This window comes from Bombus terrestris, chromosome 11 (assembly GCF_910591885.1).
Source record: "Bombus terrestris chromosome 11, iyBomTerr1.2, whole genome shotgun sequence".
Taxonomy (NCBI): domain Eukaryota; kingdom Metazoa; phylum Arthropoda; class Insecta; order Hymenoptera; family Apidae; genus Bombus; species Bombus terrestris.
This window is the reverse complement of record NC_063279.1, coordinates 8,044,159-8,064,529: the sequence shown is the minus strand read 5'-3', so window position 1 is coordinate 8,064,529 and position 20,371 is coordinate 8,044,159. Positions and strand designations below refer to the sequence as shown.

Here is a 20,371-nt window from a genome sequence, read left to right as displayed (position 1 = left end):
GCGTAGGAAATTATGGTATATAAATAATTGCGCGTTGTACAAAGCTCTCTGAAATTTCATTAGCATCGCGACGAGACACGGCGATTATACTGGTAATATTTGGAACCAATCTGGAAATGTAAATAGAAGTTACGTTTATTACAAACGTACATTTGATTTGTACTAACGTACATTTGACTGTACTAATAACAGTTGAAAATTAGTACAGCATATAAATAATGATCTTCGATATGTATATAATTAATATTGAAAATCATTGTGCTATATTCTGGCTTGCTGATATACCTAATGGATAATCGACTGTCCAATTACTTTGATGTTCGTGGAGAGTGCGCTTGCAATAAATATTTTCTAATTTCTATGTCCATGAATTTCCAGATTCTCGGGTCTGAAGCTTTGCCAATATAATCGCGAGCACAATGTCTCGTAACAGCGTTGTCAATGAAATTTCGAAACGTTTCATACAATACAGATAATATATTCGTAGAAAGATTTCTATAAAAGTATTCGAATATTTTCTTCAATTATTGTATTTAGTCGCATAGACGTAAAAACTAGCAGCGGGAAAGACAGCAGCAACGTTAGCAACCCGAAGAGAAATTCATTTACATTTAGGACGAGCCTACCAACAAGTCAACAATACAATCAGACCTGGCAGTACGTTTTTCTACTTGACTCCCTCTTCTTCGTAAATCATTTCTCTCCCGAGAATTCGTAAAAGCGTGAAATGAAAGCAGCATCGCGATATTTTCTGATATTCCTTCTTGTCTGCTCATAGACCATTCGACGTCGTTGGAAATAAGGATAGAACGTAAAACGAGAAAGCTGCTTTTGTTTCTGGAAGATCGCCCTAGGTACTTGCACGTATTAACTCGATTTCACACCGAGATCTTTGACACCATCGAGTGCTTTTGCTAGGATCTTTTTAAATATCCAAGAGCCTAGAACGTTGCTTATATTCTTATTTCTAAACTGCGAATTTTTATTCAAATTCGCATCTCTACGAGGACGACTAAAAGAAATAGAACATAGGCAAAGACTTCCTTCATTCGGTAAATATTATAACAAGCATAGTGCTTCGATGTATCTGGTGCAGGGTGAGTCGGTAAAATCTACCGTTTGAAACAACTCGTTGTCTATTGACTTTATCAAGCGAAATTTATCGCGTTTAAGCAGTCTGCTGTGATATGAGTATTTAATCCTTGATCCTTAAATTTTCCAATAGTTTATATTTTTTGAGATATCAAGGTGACTGAGACTTTTAATGACCACCGTACACTCTTTATAACGTCAGTCGATTCAGCTGGATATTTCCTACAAAAGGGAATCAATATATTTATAGTGAAAATATCTTTGGTTTAGCAGGTATTTTAATACTTCAATTTGTGAACGTATGAGAGACAAAGCAACGTAAAACATAGGAATACCGCCTCGCGTCTTTGCTTCTCTTTCATAAATTAAATTTGACAATTTAAAATTAAAATAGCTGCTAAACCGACTGTTTTTCATTGGAATGTCCAGTTGGATCGACTAATGTTATAAAAAGTATACCTATCGACGTCACCGTAATATCTCAAAGAATACAAAATATTAAAAAATCGAAATGTACTCGTCTGACCAGGCTGCTTAAATACAATAAATTTCACTGGAAACATTTTTCGATAATAATTATTGGTATAATAATAATAATGGTAATTTTTATTGACTCACCTGTATATATTTGCACGTACGTTCTATGGATTTTTGAACCTTCAAATTTCTTGTGATACATAAAAATGTACAGTCTCGTTATCTCATATCCCGACCTATCCTATTTTATTATAACGTAACCAAATACCGTACTGAAACACCCAACGTCCTTCGGCAAGGCGATAGTTACTACAATAATTAATCGCTTTCATCGACCACCCTTGACGAGAATACAACGATATATTGCCCTAAGACGTAATTCAATCAAATTTCTTTTACTCTGAATCCATTGAGCAAAACGAGCTAAGCTACGAGGCGCGCTTCAAAGAAGACCGACGACGAAGTAACGGGCGAATGTTACGTCGCCTCGAGAACACGAGTGCTCCGAAACGAGCTTTTAGGTCCCTGGATAATTCGTTCGAATGCGCGATTCCTGAGAATCTCGATTATTAGTCGGCCCTCCGGCGACTTTTCTGGGCTGCTAGTTCCAGGAAGTGTCGCCGGTAGCGATGGGAGCGGAAGGCCGAGCAACAGGGGGGAAGTACAATGCATGCAATTAGTCGTGGCAAGATAATATCGCGAAAGTTGAGAGTTCCTAGACCTTCTTGCCACCTACCTACACTTTTAAGCCGGCGATCCACCGGTAAACTACGCTACACTGTGCCGTGCCAAATTTGAAATTATTTGCTTCGATATGCACGTACATAGAGTGGCGAGCAAAGGTTCATGAAGCAAGAGATACAGGGAGACACTAGAATTTTGCAAAATGGATTTATACTTAATAAGAGCAATGAACGAACGTAGCACGAAGGTTACTAAAATTCATAAACGAAACCTACCAAAGCTGTGCTATTAAATTAGCTATAGCTTAGCTTAGCTATCCGGTAGATCTTTAAGGAGGTTTTAGAGTCAACGAAGACCAGAAAGAGATGGATGAAGCGAATAAAACGGATGGACAGACGGATTCGGAAGAGACGAATACATAAAATTCGTTTGTTTCAAGAACATGAGCTGAATACACAAATAAAACGCTGTACACGGTACGTGGAAGTTGGTGGAGAACAAGAGACGCAGAAAGAAGGAAAGGGTAAAACGGAAATACAGAGAATCCCGTTCCCACGACGAGTGCTCATCAAGCTGAAAACCGCCGTGTATATGCTCGACCGAACAGTAACAAATCGCACACAGAGTCGCCTCTATTCTAAACAGTCAGCCAGTCTAACGAATTAATACTTTCTTTTCGAGAATCAATTAATACTCTTCGCTGAAAACTGCTTCAAGTATTGTTCGTTAATACATAGAGATAAAAATGAACTATTACATGGTAACGATTCAATTACAACGGTCGAACAAAGTGTACATTCTAAAACTAATTGCTCGATCATTCGTTACCAATTAGATGATAAGAAAACGAATTGAATAGAACAAGATGCAAGACAAACTAAACGATCCACTAATAGCATAAATTAATACTAACAGGTGATTTTTTAAGACTGCAGTGTTAGGTATTGTACTTATAATCAGTGGTAGACTGGCCATCGAAGAGTTTGGGAAAATTCCCTGGACGGGCCGGAGGAGACGCTTAACGACTAGAATTTAATTAAGCAGAAATGAAAGGCCAATGATATCGGTAATCTCTTGGTAAAAATTTACAAGAGTCTACTGTTACGTCTGTACAATATGCATACAATCGCATATACGTTTATAACTATTCGTTCATCAGCAGCACTCGTCTTTCTGAACACACTATAAAATCTGTTCGCATTTATAAATCTCTAAGAACGTTACATTAAAAAAGTAATTTCCACGCTTTTGACTTAGTTCTAAACATTTACACATTGTACATGTGTGTGTATATATATATATATATATATATGTATGTATATCTTTATCGATTTTCTACATACATATACGTACATCGAGTGGCTCTATGCATGTAGTAAGTATAGAATAGAACAATAGAATCTTATAAGAATATATTATATAATATGTAGCATTACTTACATCTAGTATTATAATTAATCCAATATCGCACTCTTAAAAAATTACCGTAGAGATGAATCATAAAGATGTGATATACAACAATAAGGAGAATACAAATATCTCAAGAGCGCAAACCACGGCTTAGAAAAATATTCTGTAGACGCGTAAAAACATAGAGGCTTGGAACGATTTGTCACGTACCTGATCCTTAGCGAATTGAAACCACGTGCTGATGATAGCTGGCAGACGGGAGTGATGGTAATGCTTGGTAGTTTTCACGCTGATGAACACATCGTCGAGATTCGTGGTGAACGGTGCCATGGTCGCAGTCGCGATCGCGGGTGTCACCGAAGATTCCTCGTTGATCAGCATCCTCCTCGAAGCTGGTACTTCCACCAGTACGCTCCTACTGTTCACTTCCACCGTCATCTCGTCGACCCACTACGCAACAATGCCATACACACACATAATTATAAAACCAACTGCGATACGCTCATAATAGATCGATAATATTTTGTAAACATTGCACGCATAGAACAATAATCTGATCGAGAATTCTTGGAAAAGAAGCGAGCACGTGCACGCGAGCTCACGGAATGTTTACTCTCACGACGTTCGCGACGAAACAAGTTCGAACTCGATTTACCGTTCGATTAACATAACTGGCTATCGAGAATAGCGCTTCGAGAATAGAACAATTAACGCGTCATTTGGAAGTGACATCTTTCTTTATTACTAAAGTCGATTAACCCCTTACCTTATGATCTATCTTTCTATTGATATAGCAGTTGCATAAAGTATTTGCACATAACCTTATTATCCAAAGAAACGCTTTCCTTTATCAGGTTCAACGTTTCATTTTTATAGTATACCAAATCTTTATCGTCTTATAAAAGTATCTACTACCGAATGATACGAAATTTGATATATTTGAAACTAATTAATCGTATATGTTGAACCGTACTTCATTTACTTCTATTTATATATTTATCTATCTACCTTATTCTATTGTTCTTATTCTTCGTTCTCTTTTCCTTACTCCATTCTCCGTTAATGCTACTCACCTATTAATTATGCACTTATTTTGTTTAATGTTGTTGTACTAAAGGATTCACACTCATTGAATTAATAAATTACCAATGTAATTACTAATGTGCAAATACTTTTCCTATCCACCGTAGGTATTGCTATTAACCTTAATAATTTATTGGTTTAACATTTTAAAGCAGAGTACTGAAATATTATATGCAATTTGTATTCACTGATCGACAGTGATCTGAAATAAAGGGGTTAAAATTGAACTTTGGTAGTAGACGCTACGTCTTGTTATTCAACGTTGTAAAGCGAAGGATTAACAATAATCGCTAACATATGTAAGACAAATTAAAACGTTTACCTGACGGGGTGCAACAGCCTGATAAAGAAGAATGGTAGCATAAGCAGTGGCGAGAACAAGTGCCAACGCCTGAAGACCTCGTCTAGTCGGCAGGCTACGGGGCATTTTAGCACTTCCGGTGCCGGCGTATCCCGCGCCAATCACCGACAATCGAGCCTGTGGCCCACCGCCACCGAATTTCACCGACCGTCCCTCTTCCTCGTGATTTTCACGTTTTTCTCGAACTCCAACGATCAACGGCAACCACCTTGCATCGTTCCCCTCCTTCTGCCGCGTGAAAAATACGCCAGTCATAACATACAAAAGTAATCACGTTCCCGCGCGTCACTCCCGTGTTACTCTTTCAAAATATCGAATAAATCGTTCGCTTTCGATAATCAAATCTAGCCTACTCGTCGCACGAAAGGATCGCGTCTGCGCATGACAATGAATAACGTGAACTGTAACTCGATTCACTGTAATACACGATCACGAATATCCCATCAAAAGTTCCTTCTTGTCACTTTGTAAATTAACTGAAAGGATAACCTGCAAAATTTCGGTTATTCCGTTATATTTAATTATCGATGACACCACCAATGTCATCGTTCCGTTTCGCGTTAATTGGTTGTTGATTCGGTCAACAATTTATGAAAATCGATTAAAACTTCGAAATCCATATCTCTGTTTGAAGAATTATAGATTTCAATTGAACGATAATCTCGTGTTTCAAACAATTCGCCTTGCGAATCTATCATGAAAAACTATATAATACTCTTGTAAATTGATTATAATTGATTGTTTGGTCGCTTGTTTTTCTGTATCGTTGTACTATAAATAATTTCAGGTCAACCTGTAGGAGAGCAGCGAGTGTTTGACAGTCAAGTGGTTGTCACACGGGAACGCTTTTGTGAAACGGAGATATACGAAGAGTCACGAGGCGAACACGCACCAAAACGTAATACTGCACGGCGCGCGACAAGCCACCGACTGAACACATGGCCAGTCGTCGTGACTACGCTGTAAACATCGCCATAGCAGCCACTTGGCCGGCGTGGTGGGAGAGCGACCTGAAGAGTGGCACAATGTCTGGAACGAATGAGAAGGGGGACGCGTTTTAAATGGAGCACCGCCTCTTCGTTGTGCCTCTACGTTGATCCGATTAATAACCTAATAAATTTCTATATCGATTGGAAATCAATGAACAATAAATGAAATAAGCAATTGTAAAAACTATTACCTTACTTTGCTTTCATTTTTTAATAAATAAACATTGTATGTGAACTTTTGATTTATAACTTAACTTGTTTATACAGTCTGCATTCTTGTATCCGGATCTTTTGTTTATAAAATACATTTTTTATACAATTGTTTTATTAATCTGAATTGACTTTCGTTCATTGTTTCTTTCATATATCTTTTATACGTAGTGAAGATAAAGTATCAATTGCAAAATATTTGAAATATTATATACGTTACATAAATATGTTACTGTTATTTTGGATAAATTCATTCTAAAAAGTTCAGAGGATGTGTATTTACAGGTGTAAAGTTATTAATATGAGTATCGCAGGTCAGGTGTAGATTCCTTCATAAAAGACTGCTTATATTTCTGTATTACAATATTTAATTATTAAGATCGTCAATATTTACATTTGTACATGATTCAATGCACTTTACAGCATAAAAAAAAGATTAAAATAGACAATCGTAAGTACTTCATCATGAGCATCTATTCAAGCTATAGTTACATCTCGTGATCACAAATCGATAAAAATCGTCCATTTCAACTTTAAACATACGATCATCTTTCACTTTAATAAATGTCTTTTGTATCATCAAATTAGGATTTGTTACAAATTTTCCCTCCATTTGTAAATCAATATTCCTAATTGCGATAGAAGATACATTTCTATCCCAATGATTCCAAGCTTCCTCTGCTTTATTTTAAATAAATACATCTGACGCAATCGTCATAATAGCTGCCATTTTGCACTCTTTAAAGCCCAACTGTATGTGCGTTCATCGCACATCATTCACGTTGCTCTTCGACGTAAAAGAACTATACTATTGTACAACTTAATCGCAGGTCCGAGACGCAATCCCAATAGCGATATCAAATCCTCTTGAGTCAACATTAAAAATGCTTCACCATCAATATTCTATAAACATCGAATACGAAATTAAACAGTTTGAATATAATAAATTGTATTACATTTCTTCCTTTTTTTTTTTAAATACTTACGTGTTGCCTAAAGATATTTGCTACTTCTTTACAATTGGGAAGGCTCTGAATAAATTTAATTACTTCTTCATTCGACCACCTTCGAGGATTCGTGTTCTGTTTCGCTACTACCCTGTTTAAAGCATTGCTATGTTTCGCCCATATATGCGGCGAATCCGGTAATGGATTATATCCAGGATTATAAACGGATTGGTACAATTCTGTACGTAATTGTTTATCAGGCATATTTGCAGCATAGGGTATAGTAGTTAGCGATGAGTCACCATATGAATTCGAAAGTGAATATAAACGTTCTTCGGAAACCTGTCGTCTATAAAAGTATAAAAACATACAAGTTAGTTATAAATACATGTACGTTTATAAATGGAAGAAATATAGTTATGAATAAACCTTTTCTTTCTCTTTTTCAAAAGTTCGTCATCATCCGTTTGTCCGTCACTATGATGATGTTTCGATTTACTAGACCTATAAATTATGAATTACTCGTATACATAGCAATTACAAGAATATATAATATAATACAGAATATTTGTATAGCTTACTTTTCCGAATTTTCTGATTTGTCATTCTTGTCAGAGAAATCTCCATCTTCTTGTTTAATGTCTTTCTCAGTCTTTATTAATCGTTCCTCCGAAAACAATGGCTTCTCCAATTTCTCAGACTTTTCCATTTTTATTTTGTCTGCTTTTTCTAATTTTGGTCTATCTTGTACATCATCGTCAAAGTCGCAAGTCTCGTGCTTCAGATTAAGTCTATCGGCTAATTGCCTAACTTTATGAAGATTCTGAGGTGAATACGGACATCCAGATGCAGAGTTATGCGTTGCATATTTAGGCCCTTTTACATGTCCTATTCCTTTACAGCCATACGTTCCACACTCGGGCCTGTCATTTAAGTTATCTGGAGCTAGAGCCAGTAATACATATTTAGAGTAAGAATATAAAAACACAAGAGGTATAAAAATATTTAAAAAATTTTTACTTAATGGTGGTTCCAAAGGATGACCCGTTTTCATACACCAACCCATGGGATGTATGTCAGGGGAGTCGTCGTCAACCCAATAAGCATGATTTTCTGGCCATCCGTCAAATCGTATTTTTAGCCTGTAAAACAAAAATATATACATATATAAATAATTGTACTGCGCTCCACTTAATTTTAAGATAAAAATAAATATTTGTAATTTACATACATATGATCTTTTACATCCTCAACTGTTGCTACCCTTATAAGTTGAGGCACGCGTTTATCAACCGCTTCTAATTTCATTCCACGCTTAAATCCGCAAGGTGGTCGTTGTTTAAAAGCTCTCGCTGGTGCGACCATGGAACGGGTTTCCCTGAGATACGCATCCCATGTGAAAGATTTAGGGTCTTTATAATCTGAAACAATAAATTCGCATTTTTACATGCATCATTTTTTTCGGAAGAAGATACAAAAATATAAAAATTGAATACATATTATTTCACTTACTATTTGGTGGCGTTAGACTATGACCATTATGATGACACCATCCCACTGGATGAATGTATGGAGAACTTGCATCCGCCCAATAATCATACACTTCATCCCAAGAATCAAAATGAACTAATATACGGGAATCCATTAGGCCTGCTATGCTTGCTACACAAACCAAAGAAGAATGCTTCCTATCTACCGCTTCTAATTTCATTCCTACGCGGAAACCAGTTGGACATACTGACTAAAATTAGTAAAGTATATTGGTGAAGTTCATGAAATTAAAAAATAAATCGTTTGATTAAAAATTGATTGGCACTTACACTTTTATTTGAAAAAATATTTTTTGGCGTTGCAGTAGCTTTGCAAATTTTTAGATATGCGTTCCAATTAAAATTACTAGCTACGTAACCTTTCGGTGGGTCTAATCGATGTCCATTCTTTTCCGACCAGCCAACCGGGAAAATATCCATACTGTCTGCGTTTACCCAAAAATCGTAATTTTCTGCATATCCATCAAAATGTAATCGTATTCGATAACCTGGAATTATCCAAATAAATAAACTGAGTATATTGTTATAGACTGAATATAAGAAGAAGAAAGTGAAATAACTTACCTACTACTTCAACAACCGTAAGAACACAATATCGTGACGGATGTTCAGGATCTATTCCTTCTAATTTCATTCCAACTTTGAAATGATTTTTTGCATATGGGAAGGGATCTTTGAATAATTTAACGGGTACTGCTTTTGCTTTACAATGTTCAAGATACTTAGACCATGAAAATCCGAGTTTCCCTGTCTGCCAAGGATACTGAATACAGAGACACATTTATAAGCAGTATGTTTCAATGACTGTAAAAGAAAAGTTTGGTCACAAGTACCTTCGATTCAGTGTTATCTCCTTGACTCTCTTCATCCATTCCTGTAAGAGTATCTTTTGTATCCTCGTCTGTCTCAGATTTCACCTTCTCTTGTCCTCTGTCTTCGGATTTTTCTTCTATTTCTTTAGACTGTTGCTGTTCTTGAAGTAATCGTTTCCGTTTCCGTTTCACCCGTAGATCTCTGCCAATAAAATAAAAATAAACTTATAAAAAAGTATATATTTAACTAAATATTAGAAAACTTTATATCGAACAACATACTTTAAGTCTTTCTCTTTTCGCATCGGAGGTTGTTTCTTGGCTTCTATTATTTCCGTACATGATGGACCACACGATATCGGACTTTCAAATTCTGCAGCTAGTCCGTAACATCCACAGCCTTCACAATGGTACATTGTATCCGCCGAAACAGTCCTCGATTTTCTATCATCGGCTATAAAAATAAACTCGGTCACATTCGAAAGAAATCTTCCTCCACTCTTTGAAAGAAAATATGCATATTCACATTGTTAATACTTACGTTTCTTTTCGTTATTTATATTATTAACAGTTACAGGGGTAGACTTGGAAGAATTCTGTGTCGAACAAACATTCTCTTTGTCGCCAATGCAATCTTTACCTTGTTTGTTATTTTCGTCTTCATCTACTACTTCCATAATACCAAATTCATTCATACAAAACTATAAAATATAATAGATTTATTCGCTATTTTATTAAACCATGACATCAAAAATTAATTTTCTAATGTTATATGGTCATACCTTTAATGTACTTCCTGGAAGAGTACCAACACCGTCCTTCCAATCTAAAACTTTCGCCGCATCGAAATTGGAATCGTTATGTGTTGTATTTAAATGATCTTTTAAGTCTTCATGATTACTTATATTAATCTTAGTATCATTTTTATTGTCTGTTAATGATTCAATGCCACAGCTTGTGCGTGTTTTAATAATTTCGATTTTTATATCGTCGTCGACATTAGTATTAGTAGTAAGTTTCACAGTTTTATCTTCACTAGGAACTACTTTAATCAATGTAATGTCGTCATCGTTTTGCACTTTCTTATCCTTATCTTGTTCTGATTCTGGACTACTTAGTGCATAGCTCACATCAACTATACTCTCTTGAGTAGACTTTGGAAGATTTTGTTTTTTTATTCGTTTTTCACTCGATCCTCTTAATATATTGCTTATCGTCTTTTTTCGCTTCTCAGGCATACCGGCGTCGTCTTTTTTCGGAATAGGGGTAATAACTGCGGAATCTGGATTTTCTGTAATTTTTATACTGTCTGTAGAATTATTATTTCCTTTATTTGCGTTTAGTAAACTCATTTTTGCAATAGGATGCAAAGGAGGTGGATGTGTAGCTGAATTTGTAGTTTTTGACTCCCGTAATACTATAATACAAAAAGAAGGGAATAGTTAATTCAAATTTAACAATACAATGAAGTACGCTTTCAAGTATTTACCTGTAATAGTTCCTTTACTTTCTGTATTAATTTGACCATTATTAATTTTTAAATTAAACATACTGGATTTAGTAGGTCCACTTTGTTGGGGTATGCTGACTGGTAATAATAAATTAGCCATGTGTTTCGGAGTTTGACTTTGAGATCCTGTAGTAGTACTTGTTGAAGTTTGCGCTAACTGTGATATAACTGGTGCTATCACTAATTTTGGTTTAGCTATCTGAGTTGTAGTTAGAGCTCCTAATAAAAGATATGAAAAAGTGAATTAAGATTATATCAATAAAAAGTATCCTTTTTATTACTCATAATTTTATTATGAAAATAAAATAGTCACCTGCTGGAATAACAACAGATTCCCGTGATTTATTTGGTTTAATGAGAGTTCCAAGATATGCAAAGGTGTGCTTGCCTGCTTGTGCATTGGTTTGATTTCCTTGAGAGGTACTTAAGGGCACTATCTGAGCAGTAGATGCATTGGACTTTCTAAGCAATATATGTTTCTGCCCTTGCGAAGTAGTTGTGGTACTGACAGTATTAATTGGCCGATGGATTACAATATGTTGTTTATTCTGAGAAGTAGTAACCTGACTTGGCCCTTGTATAAACACTTTGTTCTGTCCAGTAACAATCTGTAATTAAAATAAACAGTTCATTGATGACATTAAAATAATTTATAAATCACCAAAAAATTGATTAAATAAACTTGATGTCTTAACACAATTAAATCATATGTCATTTGATCATTAAAAATTGTCTAATTTTGTGCCACTCCTTACATATTTACAAATTTGTGTCTTTAAGAAATATTTGAAATATTTTTGATATACTATGATAAAATATCTGAATGGTTATAAAAGTAATGTTTAATGTAATTTACACTTTCCTACTTGTTATCCACTATAGCAAGTGTATTGAACAGCTCTATATTTATTATAAAGGTATACACTATTCACTGCTATCACCTATATATGGAATCTAATAGGATTTCACACTCTACATGTGTATATTCCATATTCACTTACATATGAAATAATAAAATTATAGTTAACAGTACATTCTTAAAGTACCACAACTATACTGGATCATTTTATATAATTATAGGTTACTCTGACCTATATACTATAACTATACACTTTATTGTACTATACAGTATAATATATTATTCTACTTATGTAAGATTATAAAATTATGAATATTAAAAATATATTCAAATTTTATTATAAAATTTTTTGATGTTATATTATATTTAATATAAAGAGAAAATAATATTCTGTCCTGAAAACTCAAGCTATCTCATTCAAGATAAGGATATTAACAAATTACCTGATTATTGACTGGATTGATAATAGCAGCCAATTGAGTAGCATTAGGTGAAACCAAAGTCTGATTTGTGGTTGTTGGTGGAGCTGAACGTAATTTACTTTGTTGAATGTATAATAAAGGCATAACGGGTGTTGTTGGATCATCTGACTGTGGAATCTCCGTGCTAGAATTCTCATCTACATCATCTACTACTATTTCTTCTTCCATTCTGTTGAAAAAACATAATACAATATATTTTTAGAAATTGTATAAAGAAATTCACTTTGTACATTTAACAATTCAAATCATCATCAGAACATTTAAGAACATCAATCAACATCATATTTTCAAAAAAGTCTGGTTACTTATTTATATTATATTATATTATAACACAAATATTTAAAAACATAACTAAAAGATTAAAAGATAAAAACAACTTCAATGGCCTAATCATTTAAATCTTATCTATATTTAAAAAATTGATTTTTGAAAGTTGTTATAAAAAAGAAACGATTTAATAGGCAAAATGATAACAAAACATCTTTTTATTAAAAAATGAATTAATATCTAAAGATCGTCGTACGATGAATGGAATGAAAAAAAATAGACAAGTGAAAGTATTTTGTAATTCTACAAACCTAACAGTGTATAATATAATATCTCCTATCACTAAGTAGAATTGTTGCTAGTTATAATTTGCAAATAACTGCAATTTTTTAATATACAAAGTTTAATAACTAATGCAATGGTATCCCGGATAGCCATAACTGGGCGTTAAGAGAATCACTAACACGATTTGAAACACGCGCCGAACAAATATCGTTCAGTGTAGTTACGTTATTAATTTTCACGCTTTCAAATGCATCAGTTGGCCGACAATTTATTTCATACATTCTATGGAACACTAGAAATCCTCGGGAGGTAAAAGTTTCAACAGTTACACCACAGATATTTTTATTGAAGCACTTTTACAAATCACTTGAAGAACACAACGCGTACGCACGTACACTTTTCACTGGAATAAGGGGATGGATCAAACTATATAAAACTGATCATCTCTTGCAGGATTCTCAGGGTAACGCAAACAATTAACACGACATAAACGAAGAACAAACCAAGTTGAAATTCCAGTGAATTTTAAACGATTAATTTCACATATTTTTTAAGCGTTCAAGCCTTCATTCTGCGTACACTACAGCTATATCCTCATAGATTCTAACTGTAGTAGCGACGGCGCAACAGGCCGCTTCCTATTGGTTAATCGGAGTTACACTGAAAAACAAGCTCACACTCTCGACCAATCGTAACATTCTTGATACACTATTAACCGCATCGGATATACAGATTTTTCCCAGGTATGAGTAATTTTGAAATCATTCAGGGATCATGCACTGTCGATCGATAACTATATACCACATAACAAAGTTTCTTTTTATTTAATCTACTGCCTTTTCACGGGCAGACTTTTCTCGCCTGCATCCTTTCACGAATCTGCCGCGCAAATATCAATCCAAAAAAAGTAAAACCAATTCGCGTACCGCTGATCAATGCGAGCTAAACCAAGCTAAATTTTTTTTAAAACCATGAGTCACATATTTGTCACTATTTAACAGATTATCGCATTGGATTTTGAAAATTGAAATTCATCAAAGTATCGGTAATTTAATCAAAATATTTGATACGAAATGTATCCGACTCAGACATGCTTTAAGTGTAGTTGTACATGTTAAATTTTATTATTTTATTTTCATAGTTGTTGATTTTGACCAATGGCAGAAACTTGTCGCGTGACGTCATATTGTTATCGTGGTTGGATTGGTTAAACGTAGCAGTACGTGCAATTGGAGAAAAGGATTCTGCCTTTGAAACAGTAATTTCCGACGAGCTCTTGATAAAATTATTAAATTTGACGATCAATATTTTCTACTGTACCATACGCGAAAATATCATTTATATTAGTTCATAGAAAATGATAATTGATATATTCATTTCGCACACTAAGCAAATACTCAAGTTTCGATTTCGATATACTTCTGCATTAACCTCTAAAATATAAAAGCTAACATTTTTAATGCTCGATATATATTATTGCTGTGTATAATGAATTTACAACTATCAGATTATGATTACAATACTAGAATTTCATAAATTTATATCTGAAAGAGATAAAAATTTGTAATAAAATATTGTTAGCATCAAATTTATTAAAGTTTTTAATAATGTATAAACTTGATATAAATTACTAATAACGATAATAATAGGACATAAATACGATTTATAAATATCTTTTAAATTTGTAAAAAACAGTATAAAGTAAATAATCCTGAATGAAAACAGATTTTTTTTTAATTATACAACGTTAAGATTATGAATACCTTTGTTATTTTATGAGCAATAACAGTAGAATATGTCTATTTTAACAAAGTACGAGATATTTAATCTACGAGGCATCGAGGTTATTAAAAAAGTTTTCAAAGATACGAAGAAAACAAAACTAATTCATTATTTTTACTTTATCGGTATAAATTGATCTTATGAATATGTAGATATAATCACTATCAAAGCTCCAAGTCATAATATTTTAAGTATATTTCTATATGAGTGGAGGCAAGTTGAAAAAGAATATAAATAAAGATTATTATGATAATCGTAGTAATATGTATTAAGAAGTTTGTACACGTTACATTCATTCATAAATACTTTACAACTTTTTTCAAGTACACTAATGCAAGAAGTTACGGGAAGCTTTATAGGTATACTTACTAGGATAAGTGAATGTTGGTCTAACGAATTATGAGCGGTAATTTTAAGGATATAATCTATCGAACGTTGATCGTGAGAAAAAAATTACTTGACTAACAAACAACTGAATATTTAATGTTATCACTGTCATATTTTACACGCGAACAGCACATTGTAAACATAAGAAATTATATGATAATAAACTCACGTTTTAAAGTTGTCAGTCGCCATCATATGCGAAGAGACGATATCATTCTAACTGCGCATGCGCATCGACCCATGTTGCTTCTGCTGTAAAGGCTCATTCACATTTGTACACATAAAATAGAATAAGATAAAAATGTTTCTGTTTCAGAAATATGTATTTAATAGCATGTAATAAAAATTTTTTAGCTATCACCTTTCAAACGTCAAAGTAAATTTAATTTACAGATACAACCCTTTTTCTACGAACAAAATACAACTCGCGTACAATTAATCGGCGAATATATAAAGTAACGAATAATCGTAATTATTCTTTCGCTTATTTTCATGCAAAAGTTATATTAAAGGTTAAAAAATTGTTTCCACTTTCAATTTTGCAAAATAATATTTCAAGTTCTTCACATCAAGCAAATCAAAGTAAAAGTAATTTATATTTTTGGCCCCGTAAAACAAGAATTAAACGTTACGCTCTTCGGTATCGATCGAAATAAAAAATAGAAGTAGGTAGTATATAACAAATTTAATGGAATTGTCGACTACATTGGGACGCTTATTTCCTGCTGCGCGTCCATAACGACAGAGTCTCCTTATTTTTAACGCAGCAACTATAAAATTTCCATATGGTATGCATACATTCATCGTACATTTAATTCGCTACAGTAAATTCATTATCACATATTCAAAGAACCGTATGGAAGTATAACGATTGAAAAGCGTTCGGTTTAGCGAAGCTTAAGAATCGCTTGATTATAAATATGCGCGAATCTATATGTATATGTAAGTATAGATTCATTTACGCATATAAATGTACATACATATTTACGTATTTGAGAAACATATGTCAAAGAGTACGTAAACGCTTGCGCTCGATGTTACACGCCAGTGGTGTCCAAGCTGTGTTTCGGAGCTTGGAGAGTCTTTTCTCACTCGAGTTTCGTTACCATGGTACAGAAACGCTAGCTAATACTGTGCTATAGACTCGCGCCCAATACAAACACTTCCCGCGTATTGTTTTCTGTTTGAAGAGAGAGCTAGAAGAAGGACGAAATCTCATCGGAGATCTCTCTCTAAACCCTCTTTGTCTTATAGGGATGATGGCAGGAGGGGAAACGGAAGCCGTGTAAGGGGCACGGTAGTATACACAGATCTGACAACTCCCGTAGCGGCAACAAAGCTATTAGTGAATTTAGTGAACGTCAGTTTGTCCACTAAGGAACAAGGCGCTTCAAGTCAGGAGTGTGACTTGTATGCCTTACTATGTTCTGTATTTTACTTTAGTGTATAAACTTTATTGGTATATTCAATAGGTAAAAATAAGACTAAAATGCCATATAGCAAAAAATCTATAAATGGTTTATTAAAAAATTATGACAAAATTATCTTCCTCTAACGTGTTGATATATGTATAACGTATATGTTTACTGTTCTTAAGCATGATTCTACCAGATTCTACTATACGAGGATAAACGTATGCTATAAAGAAGTAAGACAAAATCGTTATGAAATTCAGTTTATAGCAAATTCAATAGCACATCGATATTAACTTTGCATTAATAAAGGCGAATGACACTTCGAAATGTATGCATAAGTATGTATCGTTTTACGTTTCATATTTTTGTTATAACTTTTTAATAAAACATTTATGAACTTTTTGTTACATGATATTTTAGTCCTATCTCTACCTATAGAACACACTGACGAAGATTGCATACTAAACTGTGAGACACCCAGTGTATTGCTTTCATTAACCTCTAGATCGTAGCGCTCCATGGCTAGCGACCGATTTGTAAACCACACCTTATAACATTACGAACTTTACCCTCGCCACGAGAGTTGCCATATCTGTGAATACGACCGTGGTAAGGGGCTCCACCCGTGGCGACGGCACTGTCATACGCTTCGAAAAGGCCGATTAACACGCATACGCGTTTTGAGGGAAAAGGTAAAAAACGGATAGAAAAAGTATTTTGTGCGATCGAGAAAAAATTCGGAAAGATAATAAGGAGCAGGATGATGTTCATAATTGATCGAATTTTATTCCGTGAAACTTGTCCGTGGACATGTAACTTGTTATAGAATAGTTGGAAACGTACAATGGCGTAGAGACAATTCGTGTTTTGTTCTATCAGCTGATGGACTTGATGGATTGTTGTACTTACCAAAACAGAAGACATAAGCAGTAAATCCAGTCTCTTGTCGCAAAATATGTTACGATGCGTGATACTGTGTGCATTATAATAAGCTAACTCGAGGCATCGAAAGATTTTTTTCCGACTTAGCATCGACTCCATTATTCACTGTCATTGAGCATAGTGTTTTCATTTGGTAAGGGAACGTTTTGACGAGAACACTGCGAAAATTTTACGTGCATTTCTCTCAAATTTGTAGTATCGATATTTATTTTATACGAATACATAATTTATTATTTAATTTATCTTATTATTATTGAATACGACTTTCCGTTTTGTAAGATTTAAATATATACTTTATTCGGTTTTGTATGTATATATGTGCAACGCACGTTGACGTAATTCTATCATGTTATATTTTAACACGTAAAAGTAGACACACACATTCGCTATCGTATTCATAATAAAATAATATATTTGGTATTGGAATTTCATTCTTATCAGATAAATATATATTTTGGTAGATTATTATTTATCACATTATCCATATTTATATGAACTTTAATAATTGTAAATAATATACTATACTTTGACCTGGTAAGTTATTTTTAAAGTCAAACAACAATACAGTGTTGCGATTACTATATCCATATAAATCCACTTTGCTTTTAAAAGTACACCAATAAAAGTTGTCAATATAGTAACTAAATAATAACTATTATATAAGCAGCAACAAAAATATAATTATATTTAAAGTACGTTCTTTTAATATGTTTATATAAGTGCAAAAATATTTAAAAATACAATAAATATTTAATTAACATATTGAATCTTTGTTGCAGAGATCTTTTGTAAATTTGTAACAATGGGGGCAGCTGTAAGCAGTGGACAAAATAACGATGAATTAGTTGATAACTTAATGAAATCCGGATATATAAGAACAAGAAAAGTAGAACAAGTATTTAGAGCTATTGATAGAGCAGACTATGTTTTACCATCTCACAGAGAGAGAGCTTACAATGATCTTGCCTGGAAACATGGTAACATTCATTTATCTGCACCATGTATATATAGCGAGGTGATGGAAAGTCTTTCATTGGAACCAGGATTGAGCTTTTTAAATCTTGGATCAGGAACTGGTTATCTCAGTACAATGGCAGGACTCATATTGAGTAAGAACACTGCTGCTTTACTAGATCAATATAGAATATTCGTGATATCTTTGTGCCTTTCTTAGACCAACATGGAACAAATCATGGCATTGAGTTGCATGAAGATTGTTTAAATTATGCGTATGAGCGACTAGAAGAATTTAAGCAGAAGTCATTAGCATTGGATGAATTTGATTTTTGTGAACCAGTTTTTATACAAGGTGATGCATAAAGAATTTACTTATATATGACTCCTGTGAGAACAGAAAAGAGTCATGTAACTATACATTTAACAGGGAATTGTCTGAATGTTGCACCTGGTAGACAGTATGACAGAGTATATTGTGGTGCAGCATGTCCCGAAAATTACGAAGGATTTATTAAACAATTTGTATGTGTCGGAGGTATCCTCGTAATGCCATTTAAAGATCATTTGCTACGTGTACTCAGAATAGATGAAGATACTTGGTTACACTTTAAAATGCTTCCCGTATCGTTCGCAACGTTAGTCGTGCCTACCACTTCAGAGCAAACATTATTCCACTTACGTATGTATATTTATTTATTTTAAAATAATTATTTTAAAACAAGATAAAAAATGTAATATTTGTAAATCATTTTATATTATTATTTGTGTGTATTGCAGCTGAATGTGCTCCATTATCTTTACAAGAACTATGCAGAGGTAAGATTAGGTGGTGTTTGCGGACAAATGTATGGAAGGAACACGAAGATCTGGAAACGAAAAAAGTAATTCTATTAGAACGTCGAAGATTTAGCCCTCCACAGCAAACTTTAACAAGATTTGTAATTCCTGTGATGGGAGAATCTGATGAATCGGTATCAGATGAATCAGCGTCAGATGAAGATGATGAATTTACGAGAAGGGTATGCGTGTTGCTCAGTGTAGACACCGATCCTAGAGATCTGTACACAATTTCTCCAGTACGGGCTGTCGTACTGTGTAACAGGAATGAAAGCCAGAATTGGCAAGTAGTAAACAGTAATGGTAACGTTGACTGGAACAATCAAAATCCTGAAAATTCTTCGGATAGTAACAAGTCCGTTTCGCGGACAGAAGAATCAAGCAATGTACAGACTACTTCCAATTCGACAGAAGCAAAACCTGAGAATAAAGCAGAGGTACAGAATTTCACCAATGTTAGCGAAACCTATTTGAATTTACTCAAACATACTGAAACGTTGTTGAATATAAGTGAAAGTGATAGCGAAACAGAACAGGACGAGACTCTTGTTCAGCGTAAAAAAATGGCTAAACGGGAGAAAACAGACAGCGGTATCGTAGAAGACGTAAACTTAAGCAACGAAGATAATAGCCCTAGATCAAATACCAGTCAGTCAGACTCAGAACCTGTCGATCCTCCGGACATGGCGGAACCGATGGACATCGATCCTTCCAATAGCCCCCGTGACCAAGAAATAATAGTTGCTCGTTACGTGAACAGTAATGCCTTTTCTACGTATATGAAAGAGAAAATACATGAGTTACCATTGCCTTTCTCATCAAAGTTGTACCTAAATTATAATCGTAAGCTGTAATATAAGTACATTACATACACGAATCATATTAATCTAATTTAAATAAATAAATATATGTATATATATATATATACACACATACAGATAACTTGATTTTACGCAATAGTTTACATGGAATAATCACTGATGTTACTTTCTATATCTTTTTTTGCTTTTCTTTCTATCAAGCCGAGACCTAA

The 20,371-nt window shown here is 34.0% G+C and overlaps 3 protein-coding genes across 9 annotated transcripts in view; 1 reads left to right on the top strand and 2 right to left on the bottom strand.

Moving 5' to 3' along the window:
• Positions 1-5,897, bottom strand: part of LOC100648290 (fringe glycosyltransferase) — a 121,418-nt gene extending 115,521 nt beyond the window's left edge. Inside the window, exons 1-2 of the mRNA XM_012313812.3 lie at positions 5,069-5,897; positions 3,874-4,113 (exon numbers count right to left, since the gene is read on the bottom strand). Of these exons, the coding sequence (XP_012169202.1) occupies positions 3,874-4,113; positions 5,069-5,362 (534 nt within the window). The 5' untranslated portion in view covers positions 5,363-5,897. The remainder of the gene's footprint in view (positions 1-3,873; positions 4,114-5,068) is intronic.
• Positions 5,898-6,656: 759 nt separating this feature from the next.
• On the bottom strand, positions 6,657-15,524 carry LOC100648408 (lethal(3)malignant brain tumor-like protein 3). Of its 4 annotated transcripts, none has more exons than XM_012313814.3 (17): positions 15,357-15,524; positions 12,428-12,635; positions 11,439-11,733; positions 11,105-11,344; positions 10,398-11,032; positions 10,157-10,316; positions 9,898-10,069; positions 9,637-9,817; positions 9,368-9,554; positions 9,074-9,291; positions 8,766-8,994; positions 8,485-8,674; positions 8,274-8,395; positions 7,835-8,198; positions 7,683-7,757; positions 7,293-7,602; positions 6,657-7,209 (listed from the first exon to the last, which is right to left on the bottom strand). In XM_012313814.3, the coding sequence occupies exons 1-17, from the start codon at positions 15,380-15,382 to the stop codon at positions 7,084-7,086; spliced, it is 3,738 nt and encodes a 1,245-aa protein (XP_012169204.1). In that variant the 5' UTR covers positions 15,383-15,524; the 3' UTR covers positions 6,657-7,083. The 4 variants fall into 4 exon arrangements, with proteins under 4 accessions (XP_012169204.1, XP_012169203.1, XP_012169206.1 ...); XM_012313813.3 differs by having other exon boundaries at positions 9,368-9,566; positions 15,357-15,512; XM_012313816.3 differs by lacking the exon at positions 15,357-15,524 and adding an exon at positions 15,170-15,313 and having other exon boundaries at positions 9,368-9,566.
• A 1,535-nt stretch (positions 15,525-17,059) lies between these two features.
• On the top strand, positions 17,060-20,267 carry LOC100648526 (protein-L-isoaspartate O-methyltransferase domain-containing protein 1). 4 transcript variants are annotated; one of them, XM_012313818.3, is made up of 5 exons: positions 17,060-17,294; positions 18,324-18,653; positions 18,719-18,853; positions 18,929-19,180; positions 19,279-20,267. In XM_012313818.3, the coding sequence occupies exons 2-5, from the start codon at positions 18,347-18,349 to the stop codon at positions 20,190-20,192; spliced, it is 1,608 nt and encodes a 535-aa protein (XP_012169208.1). In that variant the 5' UTR covers positions 17,060-17,294; positions 18,324-18,346; the 3' UTR covers positions 20,193-20,267. The 4 variants fall into 4 exon arrangements, with proteins under 4 accessions (XP_012169208.1, XP_012169207.1, XP_020721129.1 ...); XM_012313817.3 differs by having other exon boundaries at positions 17,061-17,677; XM_020865470.2 differs by lacking the exon at positions 17,060-17,294 and adding an exon at positions 17,696-18,078.
• The last annotated feature ends 104 nt before the right edge of the window (positions 20,268-20,371 follow it).